The sequence below is a fragment of the Phodopus roborovskii genome, unplaced genomic scaffold (assembly GCF_943737965.1).
Source record: "Phodopus roborovskii unplaced genomic scaffold, PHOROB, whole genome shotgun sequence".
NCBI lineage: Eukaryota > Metazoa > Chordata > Mammalia > Rodentia > Cricetidae > Phodopus > Phodopus roborovskii.
The window spans coordinates 6,594,182-6,617,539 of NW_026126651.1; the positions used below are offsets into that span (position 1 = coordinate 6,594,182).

General features: G+C 46.7%; 1 protein-coding gene across 1 annotated transcript; it reads left to right on the plus strand.

Annotated features, from left to right (window-relative positions):
• The first annotated feature begins 1,449 nt into the window (after nucleotides 1–1,449).
• Spty2d1 (SPT2 chromatin protein domain containing 1) lies at nucleotides 1,450–20,177 on the plus strand. Its single transcript, XM_051174220.1, has 6 exons — nucleotides 1,450–1,574; nucleotides 10,840–10,954; nucleotides 11,708–13,246; nucleotides 14,713–14,884; nucleotides 16,024–16,101; nucleotides 17,188–20,177. Exons 1-6 carry the CDS (start codon nucleotides 1,515–1,517, stop codon nucleotides 17,279–17,281), a joined length of 2,058 nt encoding a protein of 685 aa, XP_051030177.1. The 5' UTR covers nucleotides 1,450–1,514; the 3' UTR covers nucleotides 17,282–20,177.
• The last annotated feature ends 3,181 nt before the right edge of the window (nucleotides 20,178–23,358 follow it).

Here is a 23,358-nt window from a genome sequence, read left to right on the forward strand (position 1 = left end):
TGATGGGTAAAGGGTTTTGTTCTCACAGATCTTCATTTAGCCTGAGAGTCACTAACTGGGGGTGTGGGGGAACACGTGTTAGGCATCTAATTACAAACTGTGAAAGAAAAGACTGGGAGCTGTAAGATTTTATAAAAAGAGCTGGAGAGATTAATGGTTTAGTGATTAAGAGCACTGGCTGCTCTTCCAGAGGACCCAGGTTGGATTTCTAGCACTCACTTGGCAGTTCGCAAACATCTGTTAATTCCAAATCCAAGGGACTGGATGCCCTTTTCCAGGCGCCATGGGCACGAGGCACTGCGTGCACATGGTACATAAAAATGCATTTTTAAAGCACCTATAAAACAAATACTACTATGTTAGGCTAGGGAAAGAGTTAAGATGCCTGTGGGCCGAGGAAGAGGAAAATTAAGGCCTGCAATTCCGTGACACGGTGAAGGCTTCATCTTGGTCCCTTACCCAATCCGAAGTGGAGCCGTTCAGCCACCGGAGTCAAAACACCGGTTCGCAGAATAAGGAAGGCCTTTGGGTTCACTCACCCCTTTCAACTGTACAACAATCAGTAAATACAGTCCAGTTCGGGGGTATTCCCACCACACCTAAAACGATCCGAGACCTAGGTATACCTAGTTATTCGCGAGTGCTTTATTGAGACACGAACGACCTTGCAAGCTCGGTAACTAAAAAACGAACCTGTCAGGCTGGGCTGCCCCAGTGGGTGCACGTACGTACGCCCTGCAGCGCGCCAGAGTCCAGCCCGGCACGGTTTGTGACTGTAGGTCTCTTCTCATTCATTCCCTGGGCGAAAAGCAGCAGGCGGCTCTGCTCTGTGAGTGTGATCCGAGCAGCCGGCACCCGAGGACCCGGCGGGCATCCCGGGCGGGATAGCCGACAGACGCAACCGAAACCTCCTGGCCCAGGCCTGTGTGGGGTCGGCTGCTAGGGCGCCGCCGCCGTCTGGGATCCGAACGCCCGAACTACGGGACCCAACCCACCCCTGAAAGCAAGCAGCAAGCGCCACACGGCCTCCATCCCTGCCCGATCCCAGCACCCCACACACACCAGCGGCCGCGGCCCTGACACCCTCACCCCGCGGGGGGCGGCGCCACCTAAGCCACACCCCCCAGCTGCTGGCTCTCTTGCACCTGGTTGGCCGGGAGCGGCCTCGGTCCCGCCCCGTTGAGCCAACGCCTGCAGCCACGTACGCCTCTTGCGCGCCCCGCCCCGCCCCGGAGAGCGGAAGTTGCGCGCTACCCGGGCGTGTGTGTTTCTATATTTACCGAGGCCGCCTGGTCTGTGCAGGCTTCGGCTGCAGCGCGGGGGCGGCGCACGGCATTAGCCGGCGCCGGAAGTGTCCGCGTCGAGGGGCGGCGACGGAGGAGCCACTCCGGCAAGCCAGTCTCCGCGCAGCTAGCACGGCGGCCGCACTCACTCGTGTCGGCCGCGCCCCGCGTCCCCCCCCACCCCTCCCCGGGTCCCCCGGCCCAGCCCGGGCGGCTTGTCTTCGGCCAGACATGGACTTCAGGGAAATCCTCCTGATCGCTTCCAAAGGGCAAGGTGTCAATCACGTCCCGGTGAGTCCCCGGGCTGGCAGTGGGATGAGTAGGAAACGGCGGGCGTCGGTCAGGTCAGGTGCGTACGTGGCGGGTGGAACTTGCAGGCGGCCTCGGAGAAGACTGCGTCCTCTCCCGCAGTTCGCGCGGAGACTCGGGGGGCCGCCGCGGGGCCGGGGTGCGAAACGGGGGCTCTCTTGGGGTTGGACTCCGCGGCTTGTGCGCGGTTTGAGAGTTGCGCAAAGCGGATGGGTTGGGTGAGTGAGGCGCTAGTGCCCTCTTTGGAAAAATAATAATAATAATACTTTAGCAGCCAGCATATGAGGGCCAGCATAGCCAGCAAGCTCGGAGAGTTTAAGAACTTTCGCACGATCCGGCCTTGCCCTTCTGGATCTGTTTTTGGCGGGTCTGCTACTACGGCTGCGTTTTTGCGTGGTGTCTCGAAAAGGTTCTCTGGTTCGTGGCCCCACCCACGGAGCCCAAGATTAGTTATCACCTGCCAAGGAGGTGTCTCGTGCTGGGAAGAGAGAAGTTCGAGGCTTTTCAGGAACCCCAAGGCCAGCTGTGAGGTGTTGATGTGCGCTGCCGGGGTGTGTGTGTGTGTGTGTTAGACCTTTCGTTGGCCGAAGGTGCATGAGGCCCTCGGATCGATTGTTTTCCCCCCATTAAAGCCAAGCGGATTTCAGCTTTCGTTTTCCTAGCGGACTTTCGGATTTTTAGATTTCGTTTGCTCGGTTCCATGATGTTTTCAGAGCTAAGTGGTGAAGTGGCCGGACATCTGGCTTCTGGGGTTATTGCTGTTTTGCATAAGCCAGTCATTTCTGGATCATCAGGAGGTCCCCACGGCACAGCTGTAAACCGATATTTCAAATTGTGATAACCTGCGGTTTGGTCGGTGAAGTGTCCAACTTAAAACACCTCTTAGAGTCAATCAACTGGAATTTGAGATCTCACGTGAACTCTGAATTTCTTTTCAGAATTTGCAGTATTTTTCTCTCTTGCCACTTCCTGTCTAATCCAGCCTAATTTTTTTTTTACTCTTGAATATTTTAATCTAAAATAGCGAGTAGTTATATTTGTATATGTGTGTGCATGTACATATGTCTTATATATAATATGCACATATATGAACAGGCATCTACCGTGGTAATAATAATCACTTAGAGTAAACATTCCTCACCTGCAGATGGTGGCCCACGCCTTTAATCCTAGCACTTGGGATTAAAGAGGCAGGTGGATCTCTGTGAGTTCCAGGCCAGCCTCCAAAGTTACAGGGAAACCCTTTCGGGGTTGGGAGGAATAAAACATTTCCTCTAAGCTATGAAGCTGTGGGCACAAGCCTTTAAAACCTGGAGCAATGATGCTTTTACTTTATGCATTTGTAGATTTTTCTAGTCAAGTCAGTGGTAGGTCTAATTTCCATCTGTCTTTGCAAACTTATTTCATCTTGGCTCTTTAGTTACAAGAAAGATTTAAAAAAAAAAAAATACGAGCTTTAATGTCCAAGAATTGTCGTGTGAAAGAATCAGAACCCAGATTTTAAAAGCCAGTAGCTGGTTGGGCTTGGTGGCCCTCGCCTTTAGTTGCAGCATTCTAGGAGGCAGGCAGATCTCCAGGGAGTTCAAGGCCAGCCTGGGCTACATGAGTTCCTGGACAGCCAGCCAGTATCTGCTGGGAGAAAGGCAGACAAATAATCCCAGGACAAAAATTTCAAAATACATGGTGTTATCTGTTCTGTGATTGTGCTAACAGGAAATGAAGAAAAGTAAATTGGTGAAGTAATTTAAAATTTAATAGTTGAATAAGAAGACACATTTTCTGAATCATCCTTCCCCCAAAAGAGATATTAAACTTAGAAGTTTGACTCATTTTGCAACATTACCTTCTTTAACTTTTATGTGGAAGGAGAGTCATTAAAAACAATTGGAATAAAACAAGCTAAATAGTATTAAATTTAATTCACGATTCTTTGTAAGCTGATTCATCTGTCCAGCTTAATTTTATCAACTCAAAATAATTTAGACAATTATAAACACAGAGAGTTTACAAATCCCATGTACCATGCTTTATATTTAACATATTAACAAGAGTTGTATTTCATAGGTGTGCTATTTTCTTATTATTGTTTTCTTAGTGATGGGATTGAGCCCAGGACTTCTCATGTCAGGCAAGAACTCTGCTACTGAGTTTTAATTTTTTTGACTCCATCCCCAAATCCCTTACATGCTTCTAAAAAATGGGATGGAACTAATATGACTAGCCTCCAAATTTGTATTTCTTTTATTTAAATGCTTCCTTTACTCAAACAGCTAATGTACCGAACGAGTGTAGCACATTTTTACGAAACAAGTGCTTTATCAGCTCTCCTAGCATTTGAACCACTGAAATCCTTGTACTCCTAGCCCTTGGGAGGCACAGGCAGGGCATCAGATGTTCAAGATCTTTAGCTCCAGAGTAGTTTCAGTCAGCCTAAGCTACATGAGACCTTTTCTCTACATAGCTAAATACTACCATCCAAGTCAAGCATTTTGATACACACACACACACACACACACACACACACACACACACACACACCCTGTGTGTCTTGTATATAAGATGTACTAGGCCTAACCCTAATTGCAGAATAATTGACAGAGTGCCTTTTAGCTGCCTTCTGCTCTCACCTTCTTGGATCCTATCAGAGTTGACCCTCGACCTTAGGCTTCAGAGTTCTTTGACCATACTGTTATAGCAAAGGCGTATTGGGGTGTAGAAACTGTTCACGTACCTTTACTGAAGAAAGCCCATCTGGCTAGCGATGGGTTAAAGGTCATGGGGTTAGCATGTTGTCCTGTCACAGATGTAGGTGTCCATTGTATCTGGCTGCAGAGTTAACAGCTGTGTGCTCCTTACTTGGAGTACTTGTCACTAGAAGAATTCTTCACGTCAGGTTTCCCTCCCCCCCCCCAGAATATTGTGATATTTGTATAAATATAATGAGATAGGAGGAGAGGAATGCGGTCTAAATACAAAATTAATCTATACTTGACAAGTACACACACATAATTTATGTAGTTTGGAGTTATTTTTAATTTCTTATCTTTGGCATTTTCATACATGTAAGTAATAATTGTTACCCTCCATTATACTCTAACCCCCCCCCTCTCTCTCTCACTATGCCCTTCCTCCCAAGCCCCCCCTACTTTCATGACTTTTGTGTGTGTGTGTGTGTGATGAGAGAGAGGGGAAGGAGAGAGATTGACCCACTTAGCTTAAAACAGGGTGGCTTACACGAGCATGGGTGAGGCGTGGAGAGACTGACCACGGAAGAAGTGACTCCCACTCCCTGAGCAGTCCTTACCCGCTAGTTCAGCTACCTTTATTTACTTCCTGTTGCTGTGGTAAGACACATGACCAGGCAACGTAGGGAGCAGTTTGTTGGGGGCTGGCAAGGTTGGAGTTCATGACCTCCTCATGTCGGAAAGCATGGCAGCTGGCAGGGATGCTGGAATAGCAGCTGAGCGCTCACATCTTGGTCCACAAGCAGGAAGGAGACAGTTACCCGGGAATGTCATTTTAAGAAATCCCAAAGCCCACCCTCAGTGAAGCGGCTCCCTCAGCAGGGGACCAAATGTTCAGACTGTGAGCTATGGCGCCATTGTCATTCAAACTGCCACAGGTCTCCTGAGCCCCTCTCCCACACATGATGTAGGGGGTGTCCGGTCCATTTTGTAGTTTGTAAAGGTAACCACAGCTTGGAGATTCCTTTTGTACAATATTTTTTGGACATTGTGCAGTGTCCCAGAGTCCAGAAGAGGGCATTTGATCCCCTGGAACTGGGGTTACAGAGGATTGTGAGCCTCTGTGTGAATGCTGGGAACTGAACCTGGGTCCTTTCTAACGGCATTAAGTGTTCTACACCATTGGGTACCTTAGAGAGCCTCTGCATTGACTTTAACCCATGGTGTCAAGACAAATAGGAAATGTTCAACTTGTGCTGTCTTGTTAGAGGGGTCAGAGTAAAGACAATACTTGACAGAACAGAGTGAAGATACTCAGAGCCCCAGAGGATGCAGCCTGGGGAAAGGAGAGGAGCCTGGTTTACTATGGATACAATTAGGGTAGTTTTGGGGGTTTTTTGGTTTTGTTTTGTTTTGCTTGTTTGTTTTTAGAGTCAGGGTTTCTCTGTATTGATTTGGAGGCTGTCCTGGAACTCGCTCTGTAGACCAGACTGGCCTCAGACTCACAGAGATTCACCTGTCTCTGCCTCCCCAGTGCTGGGACTAAAGCTGTGTGCCACCAACGGCCAGCTAGGGTAATTCTTTATTTTGATTAATGAGTGGGTTGTATAATTTCTCTGCTGTGCATGCCCTTCCCCATAATGCATCTGATTTGGATCCTATCCATTCCCCCAATTATGCATAGGCATAAGATGGTAAGTAGAGATTTTCCCTAGAAGGTTACAAGATGGTGCAGTTTTTCCTTACTGTACCTGCATTCAAAACTAGTTTAAGCCTGTTTGGCCCTTTTAATTGTCAAACCTGGTAAACTGGAAATAATTTTGAATAAAAACTGTAAATTTGGTTGTTACCAGGAGCTTGGAAAGTACACCATTGTTCAGAGACGATGGGCCATGTAACCCATGCAAATGGGAGATTGTCTACCTAGGTGTACGTTGTTTGGAGTGGCTGCGTATGCTTAGTATGTACAAGTAAAGGAAGCAGGCTGCCGAGGACTTTATTCCATGGGTTTGTGAATAAAAAACTAAACAGGGTCCCAAGCTAAGCTCTCTCTGTGGTTTCACCTGACTTCGCAGTCAGTCCTCAAGGCGTCTCAGGTTTTGGATTCTAAACATTATATTAAGGATGCTGTTTGTACTAGCATCCCCCTCATTGTCCTTGCTCTTAAATGAGACAGTCATCTTCACGTTTTAGTTAAAGCAAAGGTGGAATTGCATCATGTGTGGAAGTATTAGGCTTACACTTTTCTCAGAGGAATTCTGAATACAAAAATAACACAGCTGACCGGGATGATGCAACCATTGTCACTGCCCCCCCCCTCTCTCTCTCACTCTCTCTCACTCTCACTCTCTCTCACCGTGTAGCCTTGTTTGGCATGTGGAACTTGTGTAGGCCAGGCTAGCCTCAGACAGATCTGCCCGCTTGTACACCCCGAGTGCTGGGACTATTTATAATGGTTCCTTGTGAAGAATGGTCGGCTCAGAAAAGTTTTTGCTGCAGTGGTGGTTGCTCTACAGGACCTGGGTTTTTTCCTCTAAGAGCTGAGGATGACGTACCTGCCGCCTCAGACAGCTGCTCTCCAGTGTAGAGCAGTACTTCTGAACCAGTCTTTAGAAACGGCTGCTCACCCCTTTCTAGTGATGTGAGAATCTCTTTCTGGTGATGGTGATAGCGGTTCCCCCTCATCCTCCTCATCGCGCTGAGCTGCGCCAGGTGGTGTTCTAAGCACCTCGTGTGTTAACTAGCTTAGGCACCATGTGAGGGTCAGAAAGATTTTACAGACGGCCTAACTGAGGCCTAGTAAGGTGGGGAGTCTGCCCAGGCTGCACAGGGGGTCAGTTACAGGGCTGGTTGTAGTGAAGGAGGGGACCTACTCCAGCCCAGGGCTTCAGGGTTCCTGCCCTTAACCCTGGCCCTCTGCTAAGTGAGAGAATGCGCCCAAGTGAGTTTGCCATCTTCATAGGCGGAACTCCAGCTCTTGTTTAATACAGTTTTAAGCAATAGTACTGTTGGGTTGTTATGGCATTCTCGATATAAAGATGGAAAGATAATATAAAAGCCAAGACAACATCTCGAAACCAGTAGGCAGCTATGACCAGACCACCCGAACGTATCTGGTCTGTGAAGCTAAGCAGGATTGGGTGTAGGTAGTGCTTGAGTGGAAAACTGAGGCGGAGGGATACTGGAAGTCTGTTCTAAGACAGTGTCAGCATGATTGCTCTCCCAAAGGAGGGGAAGGGAGATCAGTTAGCTGTGGACCTGTCTGGGGTAGACAGACATGCGTAGAAATTGGGGGGAAAGGGTTGGCATCAGATAGAAAGTGGAGCGGGAAAGTGTGTTTGATCCTGAGTCAGAAGACCTGTGTTCAGTGAGCATTCAGTTACAAAGCCCAGGCCTAAGCACTGGGAAAACAGCCCTTTTAAAGCCATTTCTAACAAAGTACTCGTTTGATGTGTGATTTTGTATTAGATTGGAATGCTGCACTAAGGATTGAACCAGATCCTCCAGCATGTCAGCAAGTGCTCTACCATTTGAGTTTTGTTAAATCATACATAACCAGTGTGAATAGATGCTCTGGATGCTTTATTATTCCCATTGCCCTTTTCAATATCCTGCTGAGGTAGCTTAATGCAAAGAGCTGTTTTCCTGCCTTCATTCCTGACTAATGTCTTGAGAAGGTGTTTAAAACTTTGTGGTATCGATTGAAGTTAATGTATTATTTGACTACTCTAGCTAGTAATAGTGATATAAAATCATCTGAAAATGTATGCTTTCTACTATTGCAACAACAGTCTTGTTTCTCCTAAGGAGCAGCGTGGAGGATGCTGCCGGGAATTAACACCCTGGTTCTGACTGAGCACACTTGCTGAGCAAGGTTTCCAGACTGCATGCAGCTTCTTAATCTGATTTCCACAGCACGGCCTGCAATGGGAGCGATATGTCTTTAAATGGCTTGATATTTTCTGGGCCTGTTGGCTTTAGAATTACAATCTTAGCAAAATCTCTGGTGCTATTCTAAATGACAGACATGCCACCATTGTGGGTGACTCATCAGGGTACAAAAGAGTCATGAGGTTGGCTTTGCAGGACGATAAAATGGATATGCTTGGGACAAAAGAAACTTGTCCAGCTGCTTTCTATGAAGCCTAGACTATGAGGGAGCCTGGTGCCTTGAATCAAGAGTCAGAATTGATGGGTGCATCTTGGGCTGCTGTTGCTATAGCCGATTATCTGGTGCAGGGGACGGGCCTTAAAGAGAACACAGTGTGCTCCAACCTCTGGCTTTCCTCCCATCATTCTCTACTTTGAAGTGGGAGAAAGCTTATGCTAGCCGAGCAATGGTGGTGCACACCTTTAATCCCAGCACTCGGGAGTCAGAGGCAGGCAGATCTCTGTGAGTTTGAGGCCAGCGTGGTCTACAGAGTGATTTTTCCAGGACAGGCTCCATCCAAAGCTACACAGAGAAACCCTGTCTCAGAAAAAACAAAAAGGAACACCATATTTTGATCTGCTTGCAGCCTTTTTTGGAAAGGTTAGTGAGTTTAGGGTTAAGATACATGATCACAACCAGATGGTGGTGATCATCGACCTTAATCCCAGCACTTGGGAGGCAGAGGCAAGTGGATCTCTTGAGTTTGAGGACAGCCAGTGCTACCTCAGAGAAACCCTGTGAAAAACCAAAACAGAAAAAAAAAATATATATATATGATCACATACCCAAGAGAAATTTAAACATGCATCTGCCTAAAACCGCACACAAATGTCAGAGCAACTTTTTCTTAGCCACTTCATTTAACTTATTCTATGTGCATTGGTATAAGGATGCCAGATCTTCTCTGGAAGAGCAGCCAGTGCTCTTAACCACTGAGCCATGAGCCATCTCTTGGGCCCCACACAATTTTTAATGAAACCAGAAAAAAGAAATGGTCCAGATGGCCAGCTGGTGAACAGATAGTAATATGTTTGTATCTATACCTTCCAGTATTACTTAGCTATTGAAGGGGTGAACACCTGTCAAATGTAACATGAGCCTCGAAACTGCAGAGACTACTATCAGTCAGTGTTCTCCAGAGAAACAGACAAGTAGGAATGATTTGAGGGGATTATTTGTGGGGCTGGCAAGTTCGGAATTGGTTTGGAAGGCCAGTCAGCCTGGAGTTAATGCCATCATCTTCTGGTAATTTCTTCTCTGCTGACCTCCAGAACTTAAGTCATTGAACTAAGCAGAGGACCATAGATTATGAAAGTTAATCTGACTTCAGATTTTAACTATATCAGTAAAATTCTTTCAGGCAGCATAAGATTAGCGCCTGGCTAAATAGTTTGGTACTACAGCCAGGTGAGCACACAAAAGTTGACTATCACAGCCACACTGCAAGATTTCATTTCCATTAAACGTGTAAAAAGAACCATCACTTAATATGTGATTTCTTTTTGACATGGCTACAACATTCTGAAAACCAATGATGTGGAACTCTGACTACACCACAAATCATTTAAATTGTGTGATGCCGCCTGTGAGCTGTGTGTCTTGGTTAACTTGAATCAAGTGTCATGTATTCACAGTAGTATTTCTGTTGATAAAGATGTGGATTAATTAAGGGTGTCCTAGCCTGGGTGACTAGAAAATAATTGGAACTGTCTTGGGATTTCTCTGTCAAGGGTGAATCAGCTGTCAACACCGCCATCATGCAGGATTTTCCGGTTGGATGAGGACTGGCTTCTTGGCCAGCTCCTTTTTTAGTTGACTGATTGAGTTGGAACTTGAGCTTGTTTCAAGATACATTGTGTTTGGCAGCCCTGTACTAATCAGATCCTTTGGCTTTCCTCCAAGTGTGTCATACACAGTATGGGGAGGCATTGAAGTTTACAAACTGCTGGCTTTTCCACAAAGATGACTTTCCTGTCATCCCAGACACAGACTTAGTGCATTCAAGGGGGGCGTCTCATATAACAGGGACACTTTAAGATTCTTGTTTTCAGGGGTGGAATATATTCCAGTAGTAGAGTGCCTGGCATGTGTGAGGCACCTTGTGACTTCTTCAGCTCTGTAATTAAAAGAAAAAATTGCTGGCCCAGACCTGGGGATTAGCTGTTTTTCATCTTCTTCAATAGTAGATACTTAAGAAATTGAGATGTTTTTCTTTCCGGGTTTCACCATTCTGTTTTAGTCATTTTTCACTATGCAGTTCACTATTTCCTGGACCAAAGTCCAGGAAATACCATCTGTGCCTGGGCAATATGAGTGATCTCAGTAATTCAGAAACCAATCTAAAGGAACTCGTGTAGCGAATTAATATTCCATGAACCTAAATGCTACATTAAAAGTCGCTGAGACGGGGCCCTTGGTTTGGATTTCTTGTTTTTCTCTCCCTTCCTTCTCCCTTCTCTCCCTCATTTTCTTTCTGCGTCTTCTGCAATACTGAGAACTGAACTCAAAGATGGTACATGGTAAGCAAGCATTCTACCACTGAGCCACACCCACACGGCCCCGCACGGCCCACACAGACTTCTATTAATTAACGTTGAATTGCTTATAACTTTTACTCTGCTTTTATTTTTAGAAACGGTATAGTTTGGCAGTGGGGCCTCCCAAGAAAGACCCAAAAGTTAAAGGCGTCCAGTCGGCAGCTGTGCAAGCTTTCCTTAGGAGAAAAGAAGAGGAGCTCAGACGGAAAGGTATGTATGTACTCGGGCCTCGTGGTCTCAGTGTCTGCTACCCAGCCCATCTTGGACTTAGCATTTGTAAAAGTATCGTAACGGGCTAGTAAATTTGGGGATGGTGTATATGTGTCTCTGCGTTAACTTTATGGACGTATGTGCACATACACACGTGTAGGTGTGTGTGTGTGTTTGTTCATAGGTTGGCTATATGTATTGTTTTATCTACACCCATCCATGCCACCCACCCGCAAGGCTTTATGTGCTGGGCATCGTGATATCACCTGTCGTCTCAGGGTATTCACCAGGCTGAGATGATTCCTTGAGCTCAGGAGCTTCAGAGCAGCCTGGACCACATAGCAACATAGCAAGGCCTTATCTCTTGAGGGGAGAGGTGAAAAGGCCTGGTGTAGCGACCTGTAACGCTTACATACCAAGTGCCCGTTCTTCACCTTGGTCCTGACATTGTTTTAGGTATTCATAGATTCATTCTTAGCAACTTGAGTGAGTGCTGGTGTCCCAGTAACGTGGTGTGCGTTTATGAGCCATTTTTACATTTAAAGCAAAGTCCCTTACTTGCTTATTCATAAAGAGGAGCTCATACATGACCCACTTGTGTAAGAATTTCTCATTTCGTTAGATGACTTCCCTCCTTGGACCCCTATGTCAGCTGTAACTGTCACTGTCTGCGTTTTGGCTGTGGACCGGTGTCACATGAGCTAGCTACCCTGAGACTGTTGAAACGACGCGTCCTTGTTTTATCCCTTTCAGCCTTAGAAGAGAAGAGGAGGAAAGAAGAACTCGTGAAGAAACGAATCGAGCTCAAACATGACAAGAAAGCCAGAGCCATGGCCAAGAGGACCAAGGACAATTTCCATGGGTATGATGGCATTCCCCTTGAGGAAAAGTCAAAGAAGAGGCAGGCGGCGGACAACCAGCTCCACCAGGGGACCGACCAGGAGTGTGATGTGGAGGAGGAAGACTTCCTGGACTACGGTCAAGTTGAGTTGGAGCAGGAGTATGAGGAGGAGCCAGAGCCTCCCAAAGCTGAGAGCAAACCAAAGGCCCCGCTTAAAAGTGCCCCTCCGCCCATGAACTTCACTGACTTACTGAGGCTAGCCGAGAAGAAGCAGTTCGAACCGGTGGAGATGAAGGCGGTGAAAAAAGCCGAAGAGCGGCCCATGACTGCGGAGGAACTGAGGGAGCGGGAGTTTCTTGACCGGAAGCGTAGGAAGAAGAAACCTGAAGCGGCGGATGCCAAACTACCTCCACCTGTGTCCAGAAGGGCCCCACCCTCTCAGAAAGACAGCGTGGGCACAAAGCTCAGCAAGGGATCTGGGGACAGGCAGCTCTCTTCCAAAGGATTGCCCTCTTCTCATGCTGAGAAGAAGTCCAGACTCAGCACAGCCAATGAAAAACAAGGAGCTTTGTCTTCATCCAAACCCATGCCGGGGGAGAGGGCCAAGGCGGGATCTGGCGCTAGCTCCCAACCCTCACTTAGGGAAGGTCACAACAGACCTGTCTTCAATGGGGCTGGGAAGCCACGCCCCAGCACCTGTTCGCCAAGTGTCCCAAAGACTTCTGCTAGTGGGACTCAGAAGTCCTCTTCTGAGCACAAAGCCAAAAAACCTCTTCCTTCTCATCCCAGCCATTCCAAGCCTGGGCCCACAGCTCCCTCACACAACAAAGCTAAGGGTTCAGGTATCAGACAGCCGGGCAGTAACTCTGGCTCAACTCCTGGGCGACCTAGCCCAGGCACAGCTGGGCCCACCCTTAGTTCTGGCGCTACGCCTAGGCGCCAGAATGGCAGCTCCAGCTCAGGACCTGAGCAACCTGTCAGTGGGATCAGAAAGCTGGCCAGCAGTTCGCATCCTTCTGGACGGACAGTCAATGGCACAAATGGTCCTGGACGACCTGTGAGCAGCTCAGCTGGCCCTGGGCGACCCGTTAGTGGCCCCAGTGGTTCTGGAAGACCTGTGAGCAGTTCTGGAGGTCCTGGGCGGCCTGCAAATAGTCCACATGACATTCGACGACCAATGAGCGGCCTCGGCTCCCCTGGACGGTCAGTCAGTGGCCCTGGGAGATCCGTAAGTGGTTCCGTTCCAGCAGGACGACCTGCCAGTTCAGGTCCTGGAAGACCAGTGAGCAGCTTAGGACCCGGACGAACAGTTAGTAGCCCAGGCCTCCCCATAAAACCCAAGTGCACTGTTGTCTCAGAAACAATTTCTTCAAAGAATATCATTAGTCGGTCAAGCAATGGACAGATAAATGGAATGAAGCCTTTCCCGTCTGGCTACAGATCTGCGCAAGGTAAAATTGGCCTTTATCCTAAAGAGTGTGTCACCAGACCATCGGGAAAGTACCTAGCTTTATATAACCGGGGACGCTGCGACCACTTCCACGGGCCCTGTAACAGTAGAAAAGAGGCTGTTCGTACCGCCACCCTGTCCTCTCACGAGGCAGGTGATGCGGTGGCTAGGGTAGAATTTTACACCAATACCACAAGACTCAGAGACGAGGGGATGATATGAGCTCGAAGCCATGGTGCTGTGTTCATTAAGCACATGTTACCTAATACCTATCGTGTCCCGGCAGCTATTTAAGACTGTCCTGAGTTGTGTCCCTTTAATGGGCAGCGTGAGGAGCCTTGTCACTGGTTCAGAGTCGTGGATGCCTCCACCAGCTGCTTGCTGTAGCTGCTGCATGCTGCTCCGACACTTGTTAAAGTATTTGTTGGAGTCCATAGAGAACAAAAAGAAACCGATACCCAAATCCCTTGCTTTAGATTTCAGAGACTAGAAGGCTGCTCTCGGACACTGGTCTGGAGCTCGCTGTACAGCTGCAGGCGACCTTTAATGTCTGATCCCATCTCTGCCCCGAGTGCTGGGATTATAAGTGTGTGCCACCCCGCTGCCCTGCTGTAGAGCTGAGATCCAGGCCCAGGGCTTCTCTGCTGAGCTACATCCCCATGCCTTTTTTTTTTTTTTTTTTTTTTTTTTTTTTTTTTTAGTTTACCCGGCAGAAATAGGATAATAAAACGAGTTTTTCTTGCAGTCATACTTTTTAACTTTCTTTGAACAATTATAATTCTAAAAATGTTTTATACGTGGGACTTTTTCTTTTCTAAGGTATGGCTCTGGCTATGTTGCCCAGACTTTCAAACTGCTGGCTCAACCTCCAAGCCCAGACAGCTGTAGCTACAGGCATGTGCAGGGTTTTGATTTTTTTTTTTTTTTTTTAAGAGAAATACAAGAAAAATAGGGAGCTGCTTCCGGTGTCTTTATTTGGCAGAATTAAAAATTAATGATTCTGTGGCAGTTTGTAACTTGACTCCGTTTCAGAAATCTTACTGCTATTTCAAATCCCAGAAGTATGTGTAACTCAGCCAAACCTGTGACAAGGTAGTACAGCTCGCATGCCAAGTGCGCCCCTTCTGATACTTCACCCAGCAGGGATGGCGCAGCCTGTGCGGAGAGCCGGCCGAACGCTCTGCTTCCGTGGGTGCCATCTATTTGGGTTTTCTAGACAGGGTTTCTTTATGTAGCTCTGGCTGTCCTGGAACTCACTCTGTAGACCAGGCTGGCCTCGAACTCACAGAGGTCTGCCTGCCTCGGCCTCTGCCGCCCCAGTGCTGGGGGTTAGAGGCATGGGCCATCACTGTCAGGGGTGCCATCTTAATGTCTGTTTCTCTGACTCCCAGGTGACATAGTCCCCTCCCTGCAAGAAATGCTTTGCCATATAATGTCCTTCTTATAAATAATGGCTTTTGTACGTAGGTCCTCAAAGGCTCCCCTTCATTACTGGCTACAAAAGGCCTCGAGGGTATGAAGAAGAAGATGATGATGATGAATATGACTCGGAAATGGATGATTTCATCGAAGATGAAGGAGAATCTCAGGAAGAAATATCCAAGCACATTCGGGAAATTTTTGGCTATGACCGAAAAAAGTAAGCTGAAGATTTACCTGAGTGTCAACTTTTTATCATTTATAGGAGAGAAGCGTTAACAGTAGAGGCATTGGGTGCTTAGTTAGAAACCTTTGGGTGGTGAGGGTCCTAAAAGGATTTAGTCTTAGAGCAGGTGCTGACTAGTTTTTAATGTCAACTTAACATTAGAGTCATTTGGGAAGAGAGAACTTGAATTGAGAAAAATGTCCCCTGCCAGACTGACCTCTGGGCAAGCCTGTGGTGCACATTCCTGATTGATGGTTGATTTGGGAGGGTCCCAGCATACTTTTGGGCCTAGAGGTCCTGGGTGTTATAAGAAAGCAGGCTGAGCCAGTTGTGGTGGTGCTTGCCTTTAATCCCAGCACTCAGGAGGTAGAGGCAGGTAAATCTGAGTTCCAGGACAGCGACAGAGGGGAGGGGGAGGGGGAGGGGGAAGGGAGGGGCTGAGTAAGCCAGTAAGCAGCCTCTGCATCCCTTCCTCCCTCTAGTTCCTGACCTGCCATCCCTGGATAATGGACTTATAAGTTGTGTGATAAAATAAACCCTTTCCGTCCTAGGTTGGTTTTGGTCACAGCAATAGAGACTGTAACTAAAATAGTGCACATCTAGTTTCTAGTGAATTCAGGGTGTTTTGTGACGTTGTGAGTGAAGAGGCTTTGCAACCTCATGTTGAAGAAATAGATAACTTTGAAGTCAGAATCATTCACAGGGCACAGTAAAAGTCATTCTGATATGACACCTGCTCTTGTTTGGGCTGACGCTCTGCTCCCCTGAATGTGGATGCTGGTGACCTATATGGGACCGTCACCATCACTGATGTGCATGCCTAGGAGCTTATTAAAACCGCAGGCTCTCAGACCCCAGCCTTAGTCCTACTGACTGCACATGTTTTATAAAGCCCCCCCCCCATAAGGGTGTGTGTGTTTAAAAAGCTTGTGAACCATTAATGTAAAGAAACAAAGCTTCACCCTGTAGTGTCTTTACTGCAAAACCAGTTTCTACCCAAACGAGGTGGGAGGAACCCTCCCACTGAGCCGTTTACTTGTAAGCATGTTTGGCTGTTTGTTTGTTTACTAAGAGGCCGTGGCTCGTTAAGGAAACTGAACCTCTGTTCATCTTTGACTTTGCTTCCCTGCCAGGTATAAAGACGAAAGTGATTATGCCTTACGTTACATGGAGAGCAGCTGGAAGGAGCAGCAGAAGGAGGAGGCCAAGAGGTGAGCAGGAGAGTTGGGACTTACGGAAGAGTGGCCTAACTGAAAAGCCTGCAGCCCTGGGGGTTGGGATGGGGGCTGGACCACGGAGGCCTCCGCATGGCAGTGCTGCTGGCTGCCTGTGTAAGCCTTAGACGGTGCCTTTGCTGGTCCAAGGGTAAAATGAGGGATGGCTTTACTCACTTTAGCTCTGTAGGGATGCGGACAGTCTGTAGCCGCGGGTCTTGCGGTGTCTCGTGTAATGTACGGTAAAACTAGAGGTCTCTCTGAGTCTGCCACGGGCTGTGTTTGTTTCTTTGCCCGTCAGGCTTGTCTCGGTCTTGGAACTCGTGGTTTTATTTGGTTCCCTCCACCACCTTCTCGTTTAGCTGCCCAGTCATGAGACTCTGAGAGTTTCTTGGGTAGGGGCAATCAATGATGACTTTGCTTATAGTGTTAATAATTTATAATTCACCTCAGTTCCAACACAAAACGGCTTGCTTTTGGCCCTCCTTCCTGTAACTACATAAAATGTCAAGTGTTAAAGAAGAATATGGATTGTTAGTAATGAATGAGTGAATTGTACACTCGAGTGTGTGTGGGTCGGTTCCCTTCTGCTAAGGATCAAACTCAGATCATGAGGTGTCATTATTTGTAAATGTTTTTGAGACGGATGGTTCTCAGTGGTTAAGGAGAACTGGCCTGTGACTTCAGCTTCATGCAGCCTGCCCTCTTCTGGCCTAGACAAGCACCTGAACTCACGTGCACACACCTAAAAGTGGGGGGAGGGGTCCTCTGTGTAGTCCTGGAAGTCAGAGATCTGCGTATACCACCTTACCTGGCCTCACAGCCAGCCCCCCCTTTTCAATTTGAGGTAAATGATGTCATTTTAAATGTAGATATTAAGGCTTTGTCATTCTCATTGTAAAATCTTTGTGTCTGTGACCCTGTTTTAGATCGTGCGTTTTATATATATATATATATATATATATATATATATATATATATATATATTTGCAAACCTCCCTGTTACATGAGCAAGCTCAACAGGAGAGATGCCGGCCTTGCTTTTTGTATTAACAAATATCCTTTAACACAATCTCTCTGTAGTTTAAGACTGGGTATGCAAGAGGACTTAGAGGAGATGAGGCGTGAAGAGGAAGAAATGAAACGTCGGAAGGCCAAGAAGCTGAAGCGACATTAGCTGCTGCTGAGTCTGGAATTCTGGGGCACCGCTGGAAGATTTCCGTCTTCAGACGGTTTAGATTTCCTTCTCAGTTTAGATTTCCGCGTGGACACTGGAGAGGAAGGGATGAAGGAATGCCGGCTGTCATTTGAGTGAACAGTGTCTTCAGATAGTCCAGGGTGGAATCTGTAAGCAGACGATAGCTACGCCGCTTGCCGTGTGCTCTGACGAGTTCACCATTCACGGGGCTGGCTTTGATCCCGAAGAGCTCTGCTATGCATACCAATGCGGGGCCAGTCACGTCCGCTGCTCTTGTACTGTTCCTTTGCTACTTTAAAGGAGAAAAAAGATTGAAGTGTGACTTGTCCCTCAGACCTGCCCTCATGAAGGGCCCGGCCCCGGCCCCTGTGAATGCTGCCAGCAATAAAGTGGCCTGTCCCAGTCTGTTTGAATTGAAAACCCAGGGAAGAGTAGGCTGTGTAGGTATTAATTACATGGTTGCCATCCCTGTGATTTTGACGTACAACATAGAATTAGATTGTATTCAGCATTATTTGTGCATTGGATGCTAAGCATTCTTGATTTATATGATTAGGTAATAAAATTTTTCTAAGTTAAAACACAAATTTTGCCAGAACAAGAATATTCTTTCCCAGTTCTCCTTTCAGGCTTTCCCTGTCACACTGACCTTAGCGTGACGTGGGTGAGGGCCCTACTATTATTGTGTTGTTTTGTTTTTGTCCTTTTTCTTTTAATTCCTTTTTATATTAAAGAAAGTTATTCAAATATTAGATTTGAAAGAATAGTAGTTTAAAAATCAGCAAGTGACATGTGTATGAACCCTGTGCTTTATTCCCCCCATTATAAAAGATATTTTGGGACCCTAAAGTGCCCCTGTACCTCTTGATGTTAATAACATTGCTTCATTTTTAGCTTAAATTTCTTAGAAAGCGTTAATGACCAAAAAACCAAAAACGAAATATTTAGTGTGTCAAGAGCACCACCTTCTCTGTATTGCACTTTTATTTCTAACTATGCACTGTGACGAGACATTTTCCCCTGTTGTTGGTGTTTTACTGAGCTGTGAAGCTTCCTCAAGTTCTACCCTTCCTAAAGTCGGACCTGTGGACTTTATGTCACTTAGGCCGAGAATCCATCCGGGCTGATCTAGGGTCTGGCCAGAAGGAAGCCATGTCTCAAGGACAGTCAGCAACAGAAAATGAAGTAGGATGCTAGAGACCCAAGGGCTGGGGGCAGTCAGAATTGAGTTTGTGGGACAGTTCCACCGTTAATCTGGCTGTCTTCAGCTATTAAGCCATGAGGGATGGGGCGCTGGAGAGGCTGTTCTACAAAGAACTCTTACTTTTTAACAGGCCCAGACTCCATGTATTTTGTCTATGATGACCTCATTCTTTAAGCTTGAGTATTATGACTGATTATTTTTAGCCTTCCTTTGTGGGACCATTTGACCCAGTCCTTAAACCGTGATCATTTTGAATTGAGTTTCAAACTTTGAAAGTGCAAGGATTTAATTTTAGAGGTTCTAATATCCTAACTCTCCATGTAGGCTTCTATATACTGGCAGCAGACAGCTGTTGACTTTCCCTTCTCTACCTTGCTGTTAATTTAAAGGGAGTATGATCTTCCATCTGATAAAGCAGGTTTGAAACATTATTTTATTGCTATCACTTGCGTGTTTCCCCCCTCCTTCGTGACTTTCTTGGATAACCTTTTTTTCACTATTCATACTTTGGAATTTATAATTGCGGTCAAGGGTTTTGGTGACTGAAAGTACTGTACTCAGTTTCAGGGTGCAGCTATTTGCACAGAAAGGAGCCATTATGCTAGATTAAAGTTTCAGAACTTGGTAAAGAATCAGGTTGTAATGTCTGTCGTGTCTGAATGCATTTCTGTAACAGATATGCATCAACTTTATGTTGGGGGGAAAAAAACCCACAGGAAAGAGAGATTGTAAGTCCAAATCATGTCTTCCGTTTTTCTCTTCTGTATTTCCTGACCACTTAGAAAAGCTCACAGGCCTGTGAAAAGACAGGAGCAGGCTATTCTTTTTTCAAGGTTTACAAATTAAGTGCTTGATTTTTAATGTATGCTCTCCACTGTTTTGATTTTGATTCAATGTTTGAAGATGTGCCTTTTATTGGGTGATGTTAATTCTCGAATGTAGTAATGTTTCACGATTGTAATGTTACATGATCATGGGTGTGGCATTTTCTAACAAATTATGTGACAAGAAAGTAGTTTTCATAAAACTTGTGGCTCTGATTGCACAGTTCCACTTGCTAAAGCAAAGGGCACTTTCTTTCAAGGCTACTTCAGAACTGGTCTTTGTACTTTCTGTATGCAATGGAAGCAGTTATGTCCACATGTCATGGGCAGCCCTCTGCGTACCGTGAGAAAGTTCAAAGACTGTTGACAGAAAGTCTAAGGGAACTCGGAATTTCATTTTTGTAATGGTAACCCCCCCCCAAGATTTTCTCCAAGAAATAAATTATTTTGTATTTTATAACTTAAAAGCAGCTAGTAGTACATTTCTGAGATATAGCAGGAGACCAAAACATTTTTGGAAAGAGAATAAATATATGAACAGAGACTGGTTGTTTTATTTTCAGTGTGCTGAGTAGACTATTTATTTTGTGAGTGGATGTGATGAAGTAAATATTCAGGTGTTCAGTTTATGATTAAGAGTGGAATATAGATTTCTTTGGAGTTATTAAATCCACAATGTCTTTCACATAACGGACAGATCAAATGTAAAAGAAGAAAATTTTCACATAGCTTAGCTTGGTTTCTGGTGCTGTTGACCTGCAGAAGAATATACTTTTGCAAATACAGGTGAATGTTTTGCAATTTGTGTATATAAGAAATTGTAGGCATTAAAATATTTTATTGATAATTTTTACTGGTTTTCATTTATTGATCTAAACTTGAAGCTACTCCTTATCACCTGGAACACTGCCCCTGTAGACTTGGTAGGTTCAGAAGTCAGGCTTGTCCCTTACATTCTTGAGACTCTTCAAGCTGCCCCCGATTTCTCTTCCTCCAGCTAGAGTGGGTGCTGGAGAAGTAGCTCAGGGTCTCAGAGCGCTCTTGCTCTTGCGGAGCACTCCGGGTCCAATTCCCAGCACCATCGCGGTAGCTCACAACCAACCATGCGTGATGCCTGTTCCAGGGCATCTGACACCGCGTCCTGGCCTCCGCTAGTACCAGGGGTGCAGGCAAAACACTCAAAACAAAATAATAACTGAAAGTGGTTAGGGCAATGAACTCTCGCTTTGTGGCTCAGGGTTTTGAAAGTTTATTGACATGAAAGACAAACAACAGAGCTGGTATGTAATTCCTCTTGTCAGAATTATCAGGTTCAAATCCCCTATAACAAAGTAAGTTTGAGGAGCTGGAGAAATGGCTCAGTGGTTAGAGCACTCGGTACCACCATGAAGACAGGAATAACATGTAGAGCACCACAAAATGAGCACCCTGCACCCACTTGTAAGCCCAGCTCCAAGAGTGGCAGAGACAGGGTTACTGGGGCTGACTGGCTTTCAGTGTAGCCTAGAAAACAAAAGCCTCCAGTTCAGGAAGAGACTTGGCCTGGAAGGCATAGAACAGTGATAAAGGAGGACACCCAGGGAGTGCCTTGTGGCCTTCCTCAGTATGTGCACTCACAGGATGGATGGATGGGTGGATGGATGGATGGATGGATGGATGGATGGATGGATGGGGTGGGGGTGGATGGATGGATGGATGGATGGAGGGGGTGGGTGGGTGGATGGATGGATGGATGGATGGGGTGGGGTGGATGGATGGATGGGTGGATGGATGGAGGGGGTGGGTGGGTGGAGGGTGGGTGGATGGATGGATGGAGGGGGATGGATGGATGGATGGGGTGGGGGTGGATGGATGGATGGATGGATGGATGGATGGATGGATGGATGGATGGAGGGGGATGGATGGATGGATGGGGTGGGTGGATGGATGGATGGATGGATGGATGGATGGATGGGGTGGGGGTGGATGGATGGATGGATGGGGTGGGGATGGATGGATGGATGGGGTGGGGGTGGATGGATGGATGGATGGGGTGGGGGTGGATGGATGGATGGATGGATGGATGGATGGATGGATGGGGTGGGGGTGGGTGGATGGATGGATGGATGGGGTGGGGTGGATGGATGGATGATGGAGGGGGATGGATGGATGGATGGATGGATGGTGGATGGATGGATGGATGGATGAATGGATGGATGGGGTGGGGGTGGATGGATGGATGGATGGATGGGGTGGGGTGGATGGATGGATGGATGGGGTGGGTGGATGGATGGATGGGGTGGGGGTGGATGGATGGATGGTGGGTGGATGGATGGATGGATGGATGGATGGGGTGGGTGAATGGATGGGAGATAGTCCTTAGGAAAGCACACGGGGCTAGTGGACACACCCATGCATACAGAGAACGCAGATAATCTGACCCACTACAACGTGCTGATCTAGGTCATGTGAGAAGCATCGTGTCTAGAGTCCTAAATTAGTAAGAATTGCATTCATGGATCTTGGACTCTTTTTCCTTTCCACAGGAAGGGCAATCTTAGGGGCTAGGGCGATGGATTGCTGTGTAAAGTGCTTGCCAACAAGTGGGTCTGAGTTCAGGGCTGCAGCCCGCACATAAAGGGAGGCATGGTAGCATACATCTGTGACCCCAGCATGGCATTGCAAAGGGGTGGATTTTGTGGCTCACTGGCTGGCCATGCTAATCCAAATGGCAAACTGCAGATTCAGTGGGAGACTGTCTCAAAAATAAGGTGGAGGATGTTAGTTAACACCACACGTTGACCTTTGGTCTCCATGCAGGTGAGTGCACAAATACACAGCATAATTCCTGGTGCAGAACCTCTTAACTAATGGTAAGAATGCCAAATGAAATGTTTTCTGTGCAAAGTACAGGGCTGCTTTGCTGGGCACATCTGTTCTCTTGAAGAGTGGAGCCATCAGTCACCAAAATACGTCTCCCTCCTTTCTCCCTTCCCACCAGCACCTCACCCATCGCATTTTCAGAAGGTTTAAGATCCCAGAGCTCAGATTCCTGACTTACTGACTGCTTATCATATGCTTAGCTTCCCATCCCTGGACTCAAATTCACTGCATCGTGTTGAGAGCTGAAGTTAGGTTTGTGTCTACGTATGTTGTCTTTAAAACGGTCATCAGAAGTCTGGGGTGACTTGGGTTAAGAGCACAACTCCCCAAGAGCTCTTGGAGAGGATCTAAGTCCATTCCCTGCACCCATGCTGGGCAGCTCACAAGCACCTGTAACAAACTCCAGGGGCATCAGAGGCCTCTGGCCTCTAAGGGCATTTACATTGGGATGTACAGACCTACACATATGAACCTATAATTAAACATAATAAAAATCAACCTATGAAAAGAATCATTGGACAACTTCACTTTGGAGGTGAGGGAGATACTCATCCAGCAAGACTGGTCTTGTTTGACCATTGCTTAGGGAAAAGGCATGTGTCTGCATGTCTGCTATGTTCAGGTCTGTGCTGGCAAGTCACCTGAGCCTCTCAGCTCCTCTTCGGCCACTTTAGAGTGAGGCAGTGTCCAGCTTCAGCTGATTTGCTAAGGGTTAAACTAACACCTTAGCTCTGGGAGGTGGTGGCACATGCCTTTACCCCCAGCACCTGGGAGGTGAGTTTGAGGCCAGCCTAGTCTACAGAGTGGGTTCTAGGACAGCCAGGACTGTTACACAGAGAAACCCTGTCTTAGAAATAAATAAATAAATAAATAAAACCACTGTAACATCTCTCCTCTGTATTTAAATGAGCCTCCCATGGGGCAATTTTTACTTTTGGGTTCTGGATTTGGCGTATATTATTTGGGAGTTGGGTCTAAAGCTCATTACTTATGATTACCCAACAGGGGACAATTCAAGAGTTGTCTTTGCCTTAGAGGCTTTGACAAATAGGACCTGGTCATCACCCACTCACTCCCACGTACCAATTCACCCTGTGTCTCTGGTCAGGAGAATATTGTCTTTGTTCATCTTAAAAAGTGTGGTAACTACACAGAATATGACAAAA